Source organism: Lepisma saccharinum, chromosome 1 (genome assembly GCF_977018435.1).
Source record: "Lepisma saccharinum chromosome 1, izLepSacc3.1, whole genome shotgun sequence".
Classification (NCBI taxonomy): domain Eukaryota; kingdom Metazoa; phylum Arthropoda; class Insecta; order Zygentoma; family Lepismatidae; genus Lepisma; species Lepisma saccharinum.
In genome coordinates this window covers 28,703,169-28,722,037 of record NC_139229.1, presented here as the reverse complement: position 1 = coordinate 28,722,037, position 18,869 = coordinate 28,703,169, and the positions used below count along the sequence as shown (strand labels likewise).

General features: G+C 36.2%; 1 protein-coding gene across 7 annotated transcripts in view; it reads right to left on the bottom strand.

Moving 5' to 3' along the window:
- LOC145994074 (uncharacterized) overlaps nucleotides 1-14,344 on the bottom strand; it is a 58,221-nt gene extending 43,877 nt beyond the window's left edge. For 2 of the 7 annotated variants that reach the window (XM_083130161.1, XM_083130181.1), the window contains exons 1-2: nucleotides 3,096-3,189; nucleotides 842-982 (exon numbers count right to left, since the gene is read on the bottom strand). In XM_083130161.1, the coding sequence (XP_082986287.1) occupies nucleotides 842-982; nucleotides 3,096-3,177 (223 nt within the window). In that variant the 5' untranslated portion in view covers nucleotides 3,178-3,189. Of the gene's footprint in view, nucleotides 1-841; nucleotides 983-1,257; nucleotides 1,432-2,662; nucleotides 3,021-3,095; nucleotides 3,190-9,841; nucleotides 10,345-11,571; nucleotides 11,725-13,265; nucleotides 13,328-14,239 lie in introns of those variants that run through there. The other 5 variants (XM_083130168.1, XM_083130171.1, XM_083130180.1 and 2 more) reach the window with 5 other exon arrangements.
- Nucleotides 14,345-18,869: the final 4,525 nt, after the last annotated feature.

Below are 18,869 nucleotides of genomic sequence, written 5' to 3'. Positions count from 1 at the left end.
ATAAACCTTATGACTAAAATGTCCCCATAAGTTGTAGAGCTTTCTCTTGAAGGAGATGGGTAGAAAGAGATGTAAAATATAATGGTAAACAGTTATGTTGAATATTCAATCATCTCGTGGAAGATGACTCTAATCTTCGCGATTATCCAAAAGTGGAAGAAAATCGAAATAGAATAAATCAATCAATCAATCAATTATAGAAGTCTCCCGAACAATTTAATAATAATAATAATAATATAGTTATTATAATACATATAGAATAATTGGGCTTATTAGTTTATATTAGTTATTATTGTATAATAATAATAATAATATTTATAGTCAAGTTTTATCAACGGTCTGACACCCCTACAAAAATTCCTGGGAACGCTTATGATATGTGTACATACGCACAGTAGACTATGATGCTCAAGTTTGTGTTTCTAAATACGAAAGACAGTAACAAAGTTTCGCTAAGAACATTTTGTCTAAAAAAGATATTTGGAAACTTGTTGGCAACACGGGTTATACTTTTTGTTTCAAGATGAACTAAGGTTTTCGGCGTGGTGCCAATAGTTCATCCTTTATCAGTTGTGAATCTCGTGCCGTGTCCATTGGAAGTAGCGTCAAAGTTGTACTTCCGCTGATTGACTCATTTCTTTGTGCTTATAAAAAGTTTAACCACCCTGAAAGGTTGAGAAACTAAGTAAAATAATTTTAAAATGCAACAATTACAATAAATTTGAAAATATGTTCTTTTGAACCCATTGTAAGAGCAAAGTCTTAAAATTTAATCTGAAATATGAATATCTAATGTATTATACTAAATCAGTTCAATTCTCAATTAATTGTTTTACTCTACCTTCTTCATTTGTTGCATTTGTAGGTTTAGGATCGTTTAGTGCAGTCTCTGTATTCTTAAGATCAGCTAGAGTTATGGTTCCTTTCATACCGCTGTCACTTTTGGCCTGTACTTCATCTTTCCGTAGCAGAACTGCAAAGTCTGAAACAGAAATGACATGCAATTATAAAATAAATGTTCCAATTTTACAATGCAAAATTTAAGTTTATCATAAACCTTCTAAAAGAAGTACAAGAAGTATAATAACGTTAATTACTTCATTTTATGCATTATAAAATACGATACTGAGTGAGATGATAGGTAAATTAATTACTTTGAAGTGTGTTTCTTAGAACCTTGAACAGACATTTGAGATTGAACGCACTGTCGTACAATTTGACAAATTGTATTTTTTTTAAATATTACATTGTAATCACATTTTAGTATAATCGCAATAGTGTTGGCACAAGGCATTGGATCTAGTATGTTTCAGTGATATAACATATAGTGTCTCTTTGTTAATTAAAAAATATTCATATTTTTCAATATGGTTATTTGTTATAGATTCATCTTTTGTATTCTGCATGAGCAGGAATAGCATATATTGAGAATTCATTCAAAGGATATACATAACAACAAGCTAATATTGTAACATGTACAAATAGATAAAACGTAACCTACCTTCACAACGAACTCATCAGTACATGAATCCGACCATATTACTTATATTATAGTTTGATTATTTTACGCTTTTAAATTGCCTAAGTGTAAATGAAGTATTGAAATAGTAACACTTGTACACTCCAGTTCCATTATCAATGATGGTCATTGGTCAGATTTGTTGACCGAAAATCCGCATGAATAATAAATGCAACATAGTGTCACTAACTAATAACAATGACTTGCTATCTTCGAAACTATGTATCATTCTGGTTTCATTGTGTTTGAGAATGATGTTAAAAAGTATTAATCATTTATAAATCAGGGTTCCAGCGCATACATGTATTCGACATTGTGACTATCTCCTGACTATATCAAGTCACCTGACACTGTTCAGAACAAAATTATTAATAAAATAATATAAAAGACTGGAAATACTACCTACAAATATTTCCGGTAACAGTATGGTATAGTGAAAACACATTTCTTCAAATTTACAGGAGAAACTACTTACGGAACTGAGTTTCTGTAGACTTTTGGAAGCTCGTGGAAGTGCTTTCTCCCTTCGTTCAACTTATTCGGCTGGTAAATTATGTATTTTTCGACATAAATGTATCTCCGATGCACGGTAGCGCTTCTCACCATTACCGTCAACTACGTGAATCAAATGTTCCGTGCGTTCCTGTTAGTGTAGCAACCACGCGGTAGTTTTACAAGATGATGTGTGAAGGTTGCATTGTGAAATATATTTTCCAATTTAATTTTCTGTTTGTCTAACCTAACTGAACCTATCCTAACCTTCCGTGAATGGTTTGTGGATCAATTTTTGCTTAAAAACCTTCTGTGAATAGTGTGTGCGGCATTTTTCGGTTAATAAGTTTGGAAACACTGCATATCAGCTGACGATAGACAACATGAGTCAAGATTTGCCTGCCATATTGTGTGTAACGAAAGCGAATTAGCAACGAACAATAAATACAAGTATTTGTAATGTGAAAAATTACCCTTTTTTCAGTAAAAAAAAAGCAAAATCCCATGTTCAAAAATGTTCCGCTATGCATAACAGGTAAGTACAAATGTAAATAATTAGGAAATAAACGAGTGAAATGTGTTTTCACTATACCATACTGTTACCATATTTCCTAGTGACGAACTAGAACAAGCTATCTAAGAACACCTTACCCATTGAAGACCTGATCTAAATCTGAGATTTTCCACCAATGGTTTATTTGTTCTGGCCATTTCACTGAAACAGGAGATGAAATATGCAAATTAGAAATATTATATTTTCTATTGTGACAGGCAGCTGCCTATAAGAGTCATTACATCTATTATAGATTGATAAAACACTTACCTTCTGATACGTACATAGTACTGATCTGAAAGGGAATAAATATATGTACATAACAATTAAGTGATAAAAACACTACTGTAGGAAAGTAAATAATGACATTACTCTTCATATACCTGAACCACTTTCAACAACTCAACGTAAGACTTCCGTTTGGGAAAGTTGTCCCTGCATTTCGAAGTGCTGGACAACCCGCAACACAATAGTACAACGACAAGAAACAAACACCTATGTTACTTGCTCTATTAGAAAAATGCTACTTACCCGTGCTATATTTAATACTGGCACAGTACACTGTGTCGAGTTGCAGCAGCAAAAGTAAAGTAAAAACCCAGTTCGTATTCATCTTGTGTGGAACTTTTTCACTACGTCAAGCAATTGGTCATACGACGTTACCAGCGGATCTTCTTATAGTTGTCGATGTTTCTGATTACGGTGTGATCTGCGCATGTTTGTGTTCGAAGGTTCGCAATTTCTAGATCTCACCTGTTTCGAAACAATTAAGTTATTACGACTATCAGTGAACTAATATCTGCGCTACTCTTCCCAGGATTTTACACTGATAAGAATCTTGTAAATAAAAGGCACTTCAAATTAGCAACTGCTGTTGCTGACGTGTTTGAGGAAACCGTATTCATATCAGGGATTTCTATCTTGTTACTGGAGAAAATAATTGTGTAGAGTAATGCTTAAATCAATATTGCGAGTTCTATAAATACTTATCAATAAGTACATGTCAATAGTTGAGTAATAAATGAGGTATATATAATTAATTACGACGCAATCCAGCGATTGACTCAGGTAACATCAGAACAGCATTTCGAAAGTTCCTTGTGGTGTAAGACCCTTTCACAAAGCATCCAGATGTCAACCTCACGTAGTACACCCTGTCCTGGACTACATTTTGTAGACTCAGTCAGAATATTCATTCCTTTGTGAGATTTGTCTTGTATGCTGTCCGTGTGTGTTTGTGATTGTCCATTCTTCCATTTCATCATATTACCATTCATCCTCCTCGTCTTCGCTATTAGCCAAAAGTGGCAGAAAAGTGAAGTAAAGCACACCAAGTCAATAGGATCAAGTTCTTTAAAAACCTTAAACCAATCTCTCTCTCTCTTACTAGTTGAGCCAGCAATAACTTCTTCTCTTTAATCGACTCTTGTTATAAATTTAGTGAAATTAGAATTGCTTAGAAGCTCCATCGATTTCAATAGTATACATCAGGTCTCTTATGATAACCTCGTTGTCCTCAATTGAGAATGGCAATTTATCTTATCCTCGTTTGTGTCCTCAATTGGCTTTTAAAAAGTAAGAACTGACCTTGAAATCATCCTGAATTGAAACCAAGTAGCAATGAACTACATATATTTTAATTTTGTGATGTACGAAAACTCTACAGGTAACAAAGTATATTTTTACTGGGCTCCCCTCCTTGGAATAAGAAGAATTGCCTGTTTATTATTCCATTCTCCATTTTTTAACTCTTCTCTTCTTGATTTTGTTCTTGTGTCTTTTTGTAGTTCTTTTCTCAGTTTTAATATCTCTTTGCTATTGTTTTTTCCTCTTAATAATTTCTTCATCTGCTTATATCCCTATTTCGCTTCTTAAATTCTCTCTTCCTTTCTCATTTTCTGCAGCTTTTTCATATCTTTTCTCTCTCCCCTTAAAAATCTTTCTTTTGATGACATGTGGCCTAAACATAACGTCAATTTCATCTAAGGCACCAAAGGACCTTTTGCCTACACCAGGCAAGCAGTTTTAGAATATTACTCTTCATTCGAAAAACCGAGGTGCAAGGGAACACGCCCAAATGTTAACCTCACTTTCACATAGTACAACCTGGACTGTATTCTTGTAGATTAGTGAGGCTTTGGCAGTAAAATCCTCTGTGAAGCTTGTGTTCTATGCGTCCATATTTGTTTGTGATTATCCCTTCATCCATTTCATCTTATCACAATTCATCTTCATCGTCGCGATTAGCCAAAGTTGGCAGAAATGCGATGTTAAATAAACCTGTTGCTTAGATATTCGCAATAGAGGTTTTTTTTAAAGGAGAGGAAATTTCGAGAACGGCTCTGCTGGCGTCGGCCAAAGATCTAGCCAAGCCTTAATGACACTTTGAAAGTTTGTACTGTGGCACGCTGTGAATGTTCTTTACAATGTGAATATCGAAACTCGAGACGAGACCGAGAATGAGACAAGCATTTACAATTTGAGACGAGACCGAGACCCTTCCAAGCCTCGTCTCGTCTCGTATTGATACCATCCTTGTTAACGCCATTCAGCCTTGTTTCCATGATAAAGACCTTGCTAGAAGGTTGAAACGTAACGTTTAGTTTACGTTTTAAAATAAAATAAATTCTGCCTTGGTCAGCATATTGAAATTTTGGTTACCATCCTTAACTATTTTCAGATATTCCAAATAAACATTCCATTCACTATTCAGTGTAGTAATACTTATGCATCTCTCTGTGCAACTGCCATGAAATTGTCAAGCAGACGGACTGGAGAAAGACAATAGTAATTACCACTCGAAAAAAAGCATACCCCAGGAGAGAAATGGTAAATACGCCACTACGGACAGTTCTTGTCTATAATTTAACTCTTGAAATGAATGACCGTTAACAGATGCAGAGATAGATTTAGGCGGTAATCATTTTTTTCCGGTTTGTTACTAGATAGAGTTTCTGGATAAAACCGATTCGATCTAGTTTTCTGCGTTATGAAGCCTAATATGTAATCGGTAAGCTCCTTAAGCCCATGGCAACGATGTTTCTTTACAATCAAACTGAAGTACTCTTGAGATAAGTGAAGTGCATGGAACAACCGATTTCATAGAAGTATTGAAGAGTCTGACGTCTGGGAATCTCATTGAGCATAAATGCTATTGTATCCTATCTTCAGTTGTATACTTGTTCGAGTTGTCAATGCGCGTCGACATTAACCGAAACAATACGATGTTTCAAATATCTTAGCTTGATATATTGTTGTTTTGATTGTTAGAGTCTGAAAGTTATCCATTGTCTTTCATTATTGACAGATATGAAGATCACTTGTAAAGTTCTCTATGATCTCTGTCAAGTCACTCCGAAAGTATATGAAGCTTTTCACTTAGGCCGAATCACATGGAACTAGATTTCCTACTGGAATGCCCTTGTTGTTGCTGGACTGGTTGCCAGGCTGTGATTGGTTGCTGCCAGGTTGGCTGCGAGACTGGTTTTGGCTACTAGACCGTATTCTAACTGCAACTTGCTTCTCTGCTCGATGCTGTGGTATCAACCGGTCTTTGGAAGTAATTACTTACTATATAGTAACGCAGTTACAAGTAACAAAAAGTAAGAAACTGTAACACAGTTACTTCTGTGCAATAGATGTAACGTTATCAACAGTTACCTTAAAACACTTAAATTGTTAATTTGAAAATTTGCAATGTGGGGGAAAAGCAAAATTTGTCGACTTTGTTTCCAACCATGTGTCATCAGTGGACGCTAAGGTGAAAGGATTTGCTGCATTCATTTGGAACGTGGTAAAAGAGCTAGAAAGCAGCCATTGTTTAATAAGAGAAGGTGTTTAGGATGAATGGTCATTCAAGCAAAACTGACTCTTTATTCCAGCATTTATGTGTTGTAATAATACAGGGTGTCTGGAATGGGACTGACAGGAAATGTGTTCCTAGATATGCTCGAAAACCTTGCAGTTCCCCAATTACGTCATTTACAACCTACAGTGATATTCCAACTAGATGGTGCCCCGCCACATTGAAGCCTACAAGTGAGGGAGTATCTTGATAGGGAATTTCCTGATCGTTGGATAGGCCGTGATGGGCCAATTTCCTGGCCACCACGCTCGCCTGATGTTACCCCACTGGACTTTTTTCGCTAGGATTATGTACAAGACATTGTGCATTCTGGCCCAAAGGTACGAAACCTACAAGAACTGCAAGACCGAATTAGGAATGCGATTGCTTCTGTCACGCCTCTGACGCTACAGAATACGTGGAGAGAAATTGAATTCAGGTTGGACATCCTCCGTATCACAAAAGGAGCTCATGTGGATCTATACTTAGCTGTGCTAAGTTGTAACTGCTACCAATAAAACTTGGTGAGTTTATCTTCAAAATGCTTGTTTTTCTTTTTATCTACTTCTATCCATACTAAAACCACAAACTTTTAAAAACCGTCAGTCCCATTCCGGATACCCTGTATTATTTAAATGAATATTTTATATTCCGTACCAGAAAGATAAATTAAATATGTGTAAGTCTTCATATATTTAATTTCTTACAATCAATATTCATTGATTGTGTATAATCTGTTTACAAGAAAATATCCAGTAGATGGCAACTGTTAAGTAACTCATAGTTACTGGACACTTAGCAGTAACTGTAACTGAGTTACTTTTTGAAACAAGTAACTGTAACTCAGTAATTTAAAAAAATGAATTTCCGAACACTGGTAACAGCTAGTGTTGGGCGATATATCGTCCAGACGATATATCGAGATTCTGAAAAAAAAAATGTCCAAGCGATATCAACTAGATATAGTCACGATATTTTTGGCGATATATATCGTGTTGGCGATATATCATTACGATATTTGGTGATATATATCGTCGAGACGATATATCGCCGATAACACAATACGAACAAAATATCGTATCATCTGTGACGATATTTTCTTGACGATATATCGGGATATCAAATATCCTATATATTCAATCCCTATTAACAACCAATCCGAACGAGGAAGAGAGACAGAAATAAAAGGGAAAGAAAGTGAAGGAAATCGAGATAGAAAGAAAGAAAACGAGAGAGAGAAATACGAGGAAATAAGGATTGAGCTAAAAGAAACTTGTGACCGAGAGATAGTGAAAGTAAAAGAAGCTAGAGAGTGAAAGAGAGATAATATAGAAAACGAGACTAAAACAGGAAAGTTAGTAAGGAAGAGAGAGAGTAAGAGATAAGACAGAATAGATTTTAAGGTCTTGGAAGAAAAACGAATGTCTAGAGAAAGAAAGGTTGAAAAACAGAGAGAGATAAAGGAATACAAGTATTTGAAAGAAATTAACAATAATTTAGCAATTTTCCACGTTCCAGGGACTCAAATGTCATCCCTTTCCTTTCCCTAAATTTCAGGGTATGGCCCGTAATTTCAAAATTCTTCATCACATGTCTGTGGTATGATTGTCGCCCTACTGGAAGTGGCCTATTTATCTGCTGTGTAATTGTGATTCTTATAAATATGATGGGCAATGTAATCTTTAACTCTGTCTGTGTCTTGAGTTTATCCATAGTTTTTGTGTTACGTCTACGTAAGATATCCGAGATAGAAAGAAAGAATCCATTAGTCTGAATTCTAACGCGAGCCTTCTAACTTGTATCTCTTGTATTGTCAAACATTGAAGCATTATAAGTTGAAGAAAATGTTTCAACTTCAAGATACGTTGCAGATTACATTGCAGATGGTATTGCCCTGTTGTCAGAAACTGAAAGAACCATAAATGCCATGCTATCAGAAATGAATACCCATTGTGAACAGTTCGGGATGAAAATAAATGTGAATAAGACGAAAGCAATGGTGATCGGAAGAAAACAGAGGAAGGCAAGAGAGGTAAGAGAATCGATCAAGCCGACAGCTTTAAATATATTGGATGCATCATAAGCAGTGATATCAAATGCAGCCAAGAAATAAAAGTAAGAATAGCAATGGTGAAGAAAACTTTCAATAGAAAGAAAAATATTTTCTGTGGATCTATGAACAAAAAACTGAAGAAAAGACTAATGAAATGCTTTGTATTGAGTGTAGCTCTATATAGGGCAGAAACGTGGACACTGAGAAGAAGTGAGAAGAAGCGACTGGAAGCTCTGGAAATGTGGTTGTGGAGACGAATGGAACGGGTGAAATGGGCAGAAATAGTGAGAAATAAAACAGTGCTGGAAAGAGTTGGGGAAAATATATCAATCCTGGAGATAATCATGAAGAGAAAAAGGAATTGGTTGGGCCACTGGATGAGATGAAACTGTATCCTAAGGGATGATATTGGAGGAATGGTGAAGAGAAAGAAGATCCTGGGAAGATGATGATTCCAAATGATTGCCTACATCAAAATAAATGGGTCCTACGCTACTACAAAGCGAAGAGCTGAAGATCGAACAGCATGGAGGTTGCAAGGAAAGACCTGCCCCTGGGCAGAACACAACGAATGAATGAATTTTAAACAAATTCAGATGGTAGTAACTATTCCTTGTCGTGTTAACCTAAATATTGTGGAATATATATATGTATCCACAGTATACACTAGTTTTGCGGCGAATGCTTTACTATTTAATCTCATTTTGATGACTAAACTTTGTTTTGGTACTTCAAGGTTGTGCATTAGTCGGTAAATGGAGCATTCATATAGGAGTCTAGTTTCGCACAACGATTAGCAATTGCTTTTTAGCGTTGCTTGTACGTTTACCTAATATTAGAAGCAGCAGAGAAATATTATATAACTTATTTCGTAGTTTCGAGTGGTAAAAAGAAACAATTTGCCAATTCGAAACTAGTTGCCTGTGATTGTAATATAAGTTTTTTTTAATCACTTGTTTTACCTGTACCTGTTTGTGCAGATTTAATGCAGACAAAGTGTGATGATATAAATAATAAAGGGTCATAGACGTGAACTAGCAAGTTCTTGCATTGAATCATACACAAAATTAAGTTAAATAATTTATTCGGAATTGTAGCTTTCCTGGCGACGTGATACGAACAAGTGTTCTCGGTTTACCAGCCAGGTTAAGTCGATATTGACTTCAAACATTTCGAGCGCATACATTGCTCTCATCATAAGAGAATATAGAAATGGAGACGAGTGTAGGGTTACACTACACTGGTCTCAATTTTTATATTCCCTGATGATGAGAGCAATGTATAAGCTCGAAATGTTGGAAGTCAATATCGACTTAACCTGGCTGGTAAACCGAGAACACTTGTTCCAATAATTTATTCGTTGTGTATATTTATACATACTATTCTTCAATCTCCTCACACTCTCACCAGAGTTCCATCAGACTTCACAATGCTTCCTCCATAGTGCGTTTCCAGTCTTAGTTGTTGGTCTTGAATGATCTGCAGCTGTCTTCTCTGCCAAAAAAGTCTTCACAGCATTGAGTCGCAACTCCCTCTCATAAGGGATATACGAGTGACTTACTTCATTACTCTGTAGTTCTAATCGGGTAAGGTAGAAGTCCCGGTGCACTTTGGCTCGCAGATTTTCCCTTCACTTGCAGAAAAGATGGATTCATAACTTGGCGGTGCAAATAGTTCATACGGGGGAGGTGGTGCGGACAGTTGCTGATCGTTCGAGATCGTGAACACAAACTCCTGCTGATTTGAATGGCTGCGTATTGACTGTAGACACTTGAACCTCTTGGAAAAGCCTAGTTGGAGGAATCCGCAAGTCGTGAGAAAGATCAGAAGAACGACTGCCGTGATAAGGTACCAAAAAATCGTTTCTGGATTTGAAACTTCAGCTGAAAAAAGCACAAAATACTGAGTTTAGCGTAGATTCTAACATTGCTCATAGAACAAGTGAATTTGGTATACTTTCACATTACTCTGACATTAAGTAGAGCCAGGATATTTTCCAAAATACCAATTTTGTTTCCTTGGTCTGATTCGTAGGTTTTCACCCCAGTTCAGAGAACTACAATTATATAAATTCTATAGTTAGCATGCTATATTAATTGCACATTTTTGTCTATTGTGAGGTTGCTATACGTCCCGGAATGGCATCATTTGTCCCGGTGTCCCTGAAAGTTTCTTCGGGACGCAGTAATGTTCCGGAATAGGGTGGAAAAGCAGAAATGATTAAGGCTATAGTTTCAGAAATTACATTATTTTAAATTATATTCGTATGCACGAATCTATTATATAATGAAGAAAATGGTTTTGTAAAAATTCTTTGTAAGTCTTTATTTTGTTCATTCTCCTCCACGCCCTTGAAAATAGTTTCTGAAATGGCTTACCATCTTTGGAACCCTACTGCAGATTCAGTATTTTGTCCATAATAATTATGGTGTGCATACATGCTACTTTGTCGACTCGTCCAGGCTCCCCCCACCCCCCAAACAGGCTTTTCGTGAGCTGCGTCCCGAATTTCCACTTATGAAATATAGCAACCCTATAGTCTAGTGCTATTACCTATACTTATTCTTCTAATACTACTTATTATAGCATCTCTTCTTTCATTTCAAGTGAACATATTTATTTTTGCTGGTGGTGTGGATCGAACCTATGATAGACCTGTGATTTTAATACAAATCATTGCTATAACTTGATTGATTAAGTTTATTTTACTTCGCTTTTATGTCACTTTTGGCTAATCGCGAAGATGTGGATGAGGGATGATATTATTGAATTGATGAACGGATGCTCACAAACAACCACGCCCAGTCCGGGATTCGAACACGGGACCCCTGGCGTCGTATCGCGCTGTGCTGACCACTCTTCCACGGAGGCCGGCCGGTATCCACTAATGTAACTATTTGTATCTGTTGGGTATGAGTGTTTCTTGCTAATGTCTCTTCATCAATTTCACTATCACTCATCCTCATTATCGTAATTAGCCGAAAATGGTAGAAAAGCGAATTAAAATGAATCAAATCAATCAACCAATCAATGCTGTAATGAGGTCTTCAGGCTGTTATCAATATTCTGAATCATAAAATGAAGTTGAAGTCTCAGTAAGATTGCTATACCTTTCTTGGTGCTCTGAGTTGTAGCTTTAGAATTGTTCCATAAAGAATCAACACGTGCGGGGTCTATTTCCATTGGTCTATGTCCTTCATCTTGGTAAACTGGATCATCATGTACGTTTCGTGCGTGTATTTCATGATGATGTAACAACGCATCTGGAAAATAATTATTATACATATACAGATGATAGTCACGAGACGCTCAACAAAAGTCTTAAATTGACTTCGAGCGAGGCTTTTTTTATGTACGTATATTTGTAAAGGAAAAAATCCAGTGCAAATTCTGACACACTTACAAAATTACAAAGTGACACACTTCTCTCTGTTTTTCCTCTAAATAGCTTTCATTCTGTGATAGTTAATTTTTATAATATTTTCAAAACTACATTCGTTATACACCGTTAGAAGTTGTTTTATCATTAAAATTTGAGAGTCTGTCTGTTAATTTCCAAATGCGGAAAGCAAATAGCTTTTTATTTAAATTTGGATTTTATCATGAATAAAACTAAATAATGATTTTTTGGGCTCGGAAGTGAAAGACCCAAAAAACTAAAAAATGACCTGTAGACTATAAAATTGTTTAAAAAATGACCTATTTTTTTTTAAAAAAAATGACAAAAATAAAAATAATTTTCGCTCTTAGAATGAAAACTTGCTATTTTGGTATAACCCATTGCTTGCTGATTTAAGCTATCGAGGAAAAGGAAAAAGCAATTAAGGGCTAATGTATTTTTTTTTGCATAAAATACACCACAAGGTTTTTCTGTACAAGCAATTCAACTTTCAGAATTGACCTTATACAATACAGTAGTCAGCATCTGAAAATATAGTTGTGTTACGCGAACGTCAGATCTTGTTGTGACTAAAACCGTAACAATGGAACCTAAAAGTCTTTCAAGTTTGTATTGACCATATTTTGTATGGATGGTGTACTTGTTATGAAATTAAAATATGGAAGTTATGCCTAGCAAATGATTAAAAATGATTAAAATGCAACAAAATATACTGAAAAATTAGTTGAAAGCCAAAATAGGTCGGAAAATGGAAAACGATGCAAATGAAAAAGATGTTTTCTGGTTCTAACTGAAGATAAACTGACTACTACCAGGTTTAGCATTATCTTGAAGGTCCACAAAAAAATATGATTTTTGATCAACTTCCTAGCTCTAATGATTATACAGTTGTGTGTACCATAAATACACTCCTCACAAAAAGTGTAGAATATTGTTATATTAGACAATAGGTGATAGACACGGCCTTGGAATTCAGCAACACATGGTATCTGTCAGGCGGACGTTCTCTTCATCTCGCCGACATTACTATGCCACCGTGTCTATCACCTATTGCCAAACATAATAATACTCCAAACTTGTTATGCCTAATATAACAATATTCCAAGCTTTTTGTGAGGAGTGTCTATTTTTAAAAACTGATTCAGGAAAATTACATTAATAACAGTCGCTAGGTAATGGCCGTTAAAATTTTACAAATGGACATGGTCTTATTTTAAGCAGTTGGATGGTGGCAGTAACCGCCATTTCCCCAACCACTTTTAACAGTGTATAAGCTTAAAGTGCATTGAATAATTCACATACATATTTGCCTGCACATAATTAGAACGTTTCTTGTATAAATCAAATTTCCAAGAATGTGATTTCTATAATTTTGTTTTTACCCTTTCTATGAAGTGTTCTTACCCTTAGTTGATATGACCTAAATCAGATTTTCCTCCAATGACTTACTTGTCCTAGCCAATTCACTGAAATAGGAGATGAAATATGCAAATTAGAGTTGTTCTTGTAGTATATGCTACTTATTTTCATAAGCATTCTGCCTGAAACAGTTATAATAACAGTTTGAAAAATGGAATTACTTTCTTAAACAAGTTCTGGCGATCGAAAAAGACTGTGGATTGGATATAGCACAGAAAGAAATAGCACAAGTATTACCAATTATAAATTCGGTTCCAAAACTAAGTGGTCAAGGTGCAAGAAGTGGGGGGCAAGGACAGTTTACTTTCCCTTGGTATACATAAGGTTTAGCATGGTGCAGGGGCAAAAGTTGCAAAAAGTAGGGGGAAACTGCCCAACCTCACCCCCCCCCTAATCGCCGCCACTGTCAATCAATTGTCCATCAACATGTATAGTCTGTCGAACTCCGTGGCGAAGTGATTAGCACATCGTGCAACGACGCCAGTATTCCCGGATTCGAATCCCGGTTTGGGCATGGGTGTTCTTTGTGAGTGTCCTTTAATCAATTTCATCATATCATCACTCAGCGAATTAAAATAAACCAAAGCAATCCATCAATCAAACCATTTTATGCAATGAGAGCTTCAAGCATTAGAACACAACGCTGAACATCTGACAACCTCTGCACGATCATTTTTAAAAATCTATTCCTTACAAAACACGTAGGATCGGTGTCGGAGGCAAGGGAGGTGCTCGCCCACGTTTTGCCCCGCACTATGCTAAGTATTGTCTAGCAAGAGAAAATAAACTTTCCTTGCCCCCACCCCAGTTTTGGCACCAAATCCAGCACTGACTAGGATGCAAGAGAAAAATTAATTACATAGTCATGGACAATTTGATGAGCAATACTGGCGCATCCCACTGTACGTATAGTACATATTTTGTCAAGAGGTTATTGTGCAAGGAAAAACTAGAATTACCTGTACGGTAGTTAATCACACCACAGGACACCACTGCAACTTCCAACACCAGTAAAGAACTGATAATCGAAATTACAAACTTCATGTCTATCTACACTAGTCACTATCTTCTCAGTTTAGCAATTGATCGTGTGAAACAATCGACAGATATTTTATACCTTTCCTTCAGATAGAACACGTGTGTGCTACGGTTCATTAGGTACAAAAGGGAAGCGAACATCTGTCGATCTCCACCGATCTACCCTTTGATAAGATAGATTCTCAGAAACAGGGCAACAATCGTATCGGAAATTTCGTTGCCAACCAGGAGTTTGTTATCTCGTCACTAACTTCATTGTCTATTGAAAATTCAATTTTTGGACCAGACATTGTTCGTGGGTGCAATCTTGAGAACCTAATGTTTCATAATTTTGTTCAAGTGCTTTTCCTTAAATGTGCCTGATTAATCATGAAAAGATGGAAACCAAAAAATAAATGTCAGTCAATTCTTCCAGGATGTATTTGAAAAGGCAATAAGGGGAAATTCCTCTCTATTGTTGGTAATTTTTGGTTACTCCATTTTTCAAGAGAAATTACTGGAATTTTTCTTCACATGGAAACATGGACGTCAGCAGGATTTTTCCAGGGAGGGGCAAGCAATGTAGTTTTTCCAGGGGGGGAAAGAAGGCACATATTCCCCTGTAACAGTGAAAAGTAAAAGTAAAGTAAAGTGTTCCCCTGTGCTTAGCACCACGCTTCACTGAAAAGAATTAGAGGCTAATTTCACGAATTAATAGAAAATTCTTCTTAAAAATAATCGAATAATGTCGGTCAAACTGTACCTTGGATAAAAAATCCTATTCAGAAGCAATTACTATTAAGTGAAACAGAGTTTAGTACAGAAAAAGAAAACCGTAGACTGCGTAGAGTATACTAATGTTTTTAATATACTAATAGATGACAGATAAAATATATTAATAATAATGGTGGGTGGGTTGTAGAATTTGACGAGAAATTGAAGTTGTCAATATTTTTACTTTTCAAAATATAAGGGTCTCGGCATCTTTGGTAATAAATTTACTTTTAAAAAAATATGGGACCGACGACACGCTTCATAACGATCCTTCATGGCTAAGCCCCACCCTTCGTCCTCTGACGTCAAGCTAAATGCTTTCGTTGTTAGGCATGCTGGAGCATTAATACACTGCAATTTTCTTGACGTCACAAGTCGTGTTGCATATAGACATGCATAGTGGTCATATTAGACGTACCTTTCACCACTGTTTTCTCGAGAATTTTTTTCTATAAATAGAGAACATAAGAATTGACACACCCTCGAAAGCACAGAGAATAATATCATAAGGACCTCTGACATATCTTGAAAGCAGAAGATAAGATATAGATAAAAATAAGTGATGTAGACGGTAAAATTTCCTCTGACTAAAATCAAAGGACACAGAATCTCTATGACGAGGCGATGAGAATGTACTTCACATTTGATTCATAGATGTCATAGCACGCATAACTTTTATTTCGAAATTTTAACTTATGACAGTAGATGGCATGAAACATTTTAGTCTTTACTATTTACTGTACTTTTACTTCTTTTCTTAACACACTTAATTACACTTTGTTTTATAATGATAATGTACTGGATAATTATATCTAAAAGCTTGTAGCTGTAAAATGTCCAGTAATCTGAAAATTCGTTGGAAAATGATGTTCGTGAAAGCATTATGTTAAATATCATGGAAATTTTGTTCCACCATCATGGAGCAGCTTCTTGAATGTGACTTTGAAAGATAAAGCTATGCATGTGCATCCCTCTCTCCACAGTATAGCCCCTTCTTTCTTGATCTGGTTCGGAATTAACATCTATTGATTATTTGTTTTAATTGGGATGCGTAATACCCTTCCGATTGCAAAGCTGAAAGATAGCTATGAACCTCCGTAACTGGGATATCAAAGGTACGTGATACACTAAGTTAACAAGTACCTAGGTATATTAATTAATTGCGTCAAATATGAAATTGACTGGATAAGTTTGGACAGTTTATTTAACAAGTTTAACAAATGTATTAGAACAATAATAAAGATATCCCTATATATATATATATATAAACTGTCATTAAATAATTATAACCACAATGATTATATTATTGCCTTCTTTAACCATTATGAACATTCATTTAACGAGGATAATCTTTTGTTTCTAAATAACACGACTCTCTCTCTCTCTATTTGCTGAATATTATAAAATGATATATTTATTAATCCACATTGTATTTGATTGCATAAGGAAGTATCAGTGATTATTTCTGTGTTAATTCTCTCCCCTCATTTATCTGTAATGACGATCACTCGGGTAAGGTGAAGAAATAAAATTAATATAATAGTACTAATTCTACAAAAAAACTAAACAAAATAATGTTAAGCCAATTATAACGAAAGAACTTAAACCTTCACCACTTCGTGTGACTAGTTCCAATCCCTTGTTGACCTCTTCCGACACGTCGGGTGCCCTGTTCGATTATGAGTTGAAAGTGTGCCAGCTGGAAGTGGAGTGAAGTGATTCAGAATTCCTGCACTCAATCGGTAGACTGAATGACGTAATACCTCCACTGTGCAATCTATAGGCCTTTGCATTAACCAAACCTTTCTTACAATCAGCGAGAGAGAGAAACCAAAATCCTACACAGGGCTATAACAGCCTGTACCATGAGTGTGGAGATAAGGTCCCACCAGTGGCGGCGATTAGATCCCAAAACTGGGGGGTAAGGGGCCAAAACTAGGGGGCAACACAGTATATTAGCATAGTGCGGGGGCAAAAGTGGCGAAAATTGGAAGGGCAACTGCCCCCTCGCCCCTCCTCCTAATCGCCGCCACTGCGTCCCACGTATTCTCGATCTAGGCCACTATAGAGATGTGATCTGCACCACTGAAGTTGAACCTCCCCATTCTTCTCAGGTTCTGATTGATTGAATTAGGTTGTTTACGTATCTTTTCTTCCACTTTGACTAGTCGCAATGATGAAATTGATGAAGTGGCGCTCACAAAGAAAGGCCAGGCCAGGATTTGAATCCGGGACCTCTGGATTCGTAGCGCTATGCGTTAACTACTCCGTCACGGAGGTCGCCCTTCTTCCCAGGTATCCATTGATCCATAGGGGGCAACTTCATGAAAATATTGGAGGCCAAGATTGACAACAATAATTTTTATGTATAACGTATATACTTCCAGAGGATTTGGGGGGGGGGGGGCAGAAAGTGCCTTGCCTAAAGTCGGCGCCTATGCATTGATCAGAGGCAGCCTGAGCTCTAGGGTAGTTTCAAGCATGTACAGTAAGCGGCAATAAAAATGGGATACCTATATCCTGAAATACTCGCTTCCCTGCAAGACGTTATGTGTGTTGCCTAACTCTACGGCGTTGGTAGGAGTTGCCATTGAAAATTTTAATCCGCTTATCGCCATATTGTTAGTTTTTTTATCTATAAAATCCAATAGTTTAATATGCTCAATTCAATTATAATACAATAACAAGTAGTCCTTGGGAAGATACTTCTATTCGATTCACAAATTAATATAATGTATTTTGTTATTGACTTTTACACAACACATTCAAGAAAAATCTCCGAAAAGTAGAAGAAAATTTTAATCTTAAAGTTTATTTTGTGTGACGTTTCATATTAAAATCTCAGCTTTGAGATTTTGAAAACTCATGGATTGTATTTGAGTGTCGCTTTTCTGCCACACTTAACTAATGGCGACGATGTGGATGATTAGATGAAAATAATGTACAAAGAACGCCCGAAAAGCGAAGTAAAATAAACCAAATCAATTAAAGAACACCTATGCCGGGATTTAAACCCGGGAACTTCATTGGCGAGATCGAAAGTCGACTATTTAACACGCTTTATTAAAAATAAAAATCCCTTAGTGGCAGTTTCTCTCTTTCAATCTTTTTCTCTGTTTTCTTGTATCAGGATTACTCAGTTATCTATTTTATATTTCAGAACGAACATAAACATCCATGTCTTCGCCAGGATTTGAACCTAGTTCCCTTGACATAGTAGCGCGCTGTGATAACCACTCCGTTTTAGAAAATCGACTCGGTCACCGAGTGCATTAAGTGTTATAACATGAAACATCAAAATCTCACCTGGTTCGTGTATTAGCACTATTTCTTTCCAACTAATACATTATTCCTTTAGTTATTATTCTGAAATATTAATAAGTGAACATTAAGACTCCCTCACCTCTGAAACTTTGATTGTTAAGATAATAGAGTGGGGTTATGAAAAACAAAAGATTCAATTAATGGAAAGGTTTTTGTCGACTGAAAAAATTAATCCAACAGATTTTTCGTCATAAATATAGTTTTTTCCCTTAAAAGTTGGTATACTTGATTGAGGTGGTGTGTTAAATCCATTTTATGCACAGTAAGGCTAATCGTAACTGGACCTACTGTTTAAAGTGGGATCCGAATCACTATGTGCCTCCACCAGGTATCGAACACGGGACCCCTTGATTACAAGGCGACGAGGCTACCACTGCGCCATTGGGGATATCCTAAAAGTTGATATGCGTTGGAGGTAGACTTATAACTAGGGAACGGAACTTTATGTGCTAAAAAAGTCAGAAATATTTATTT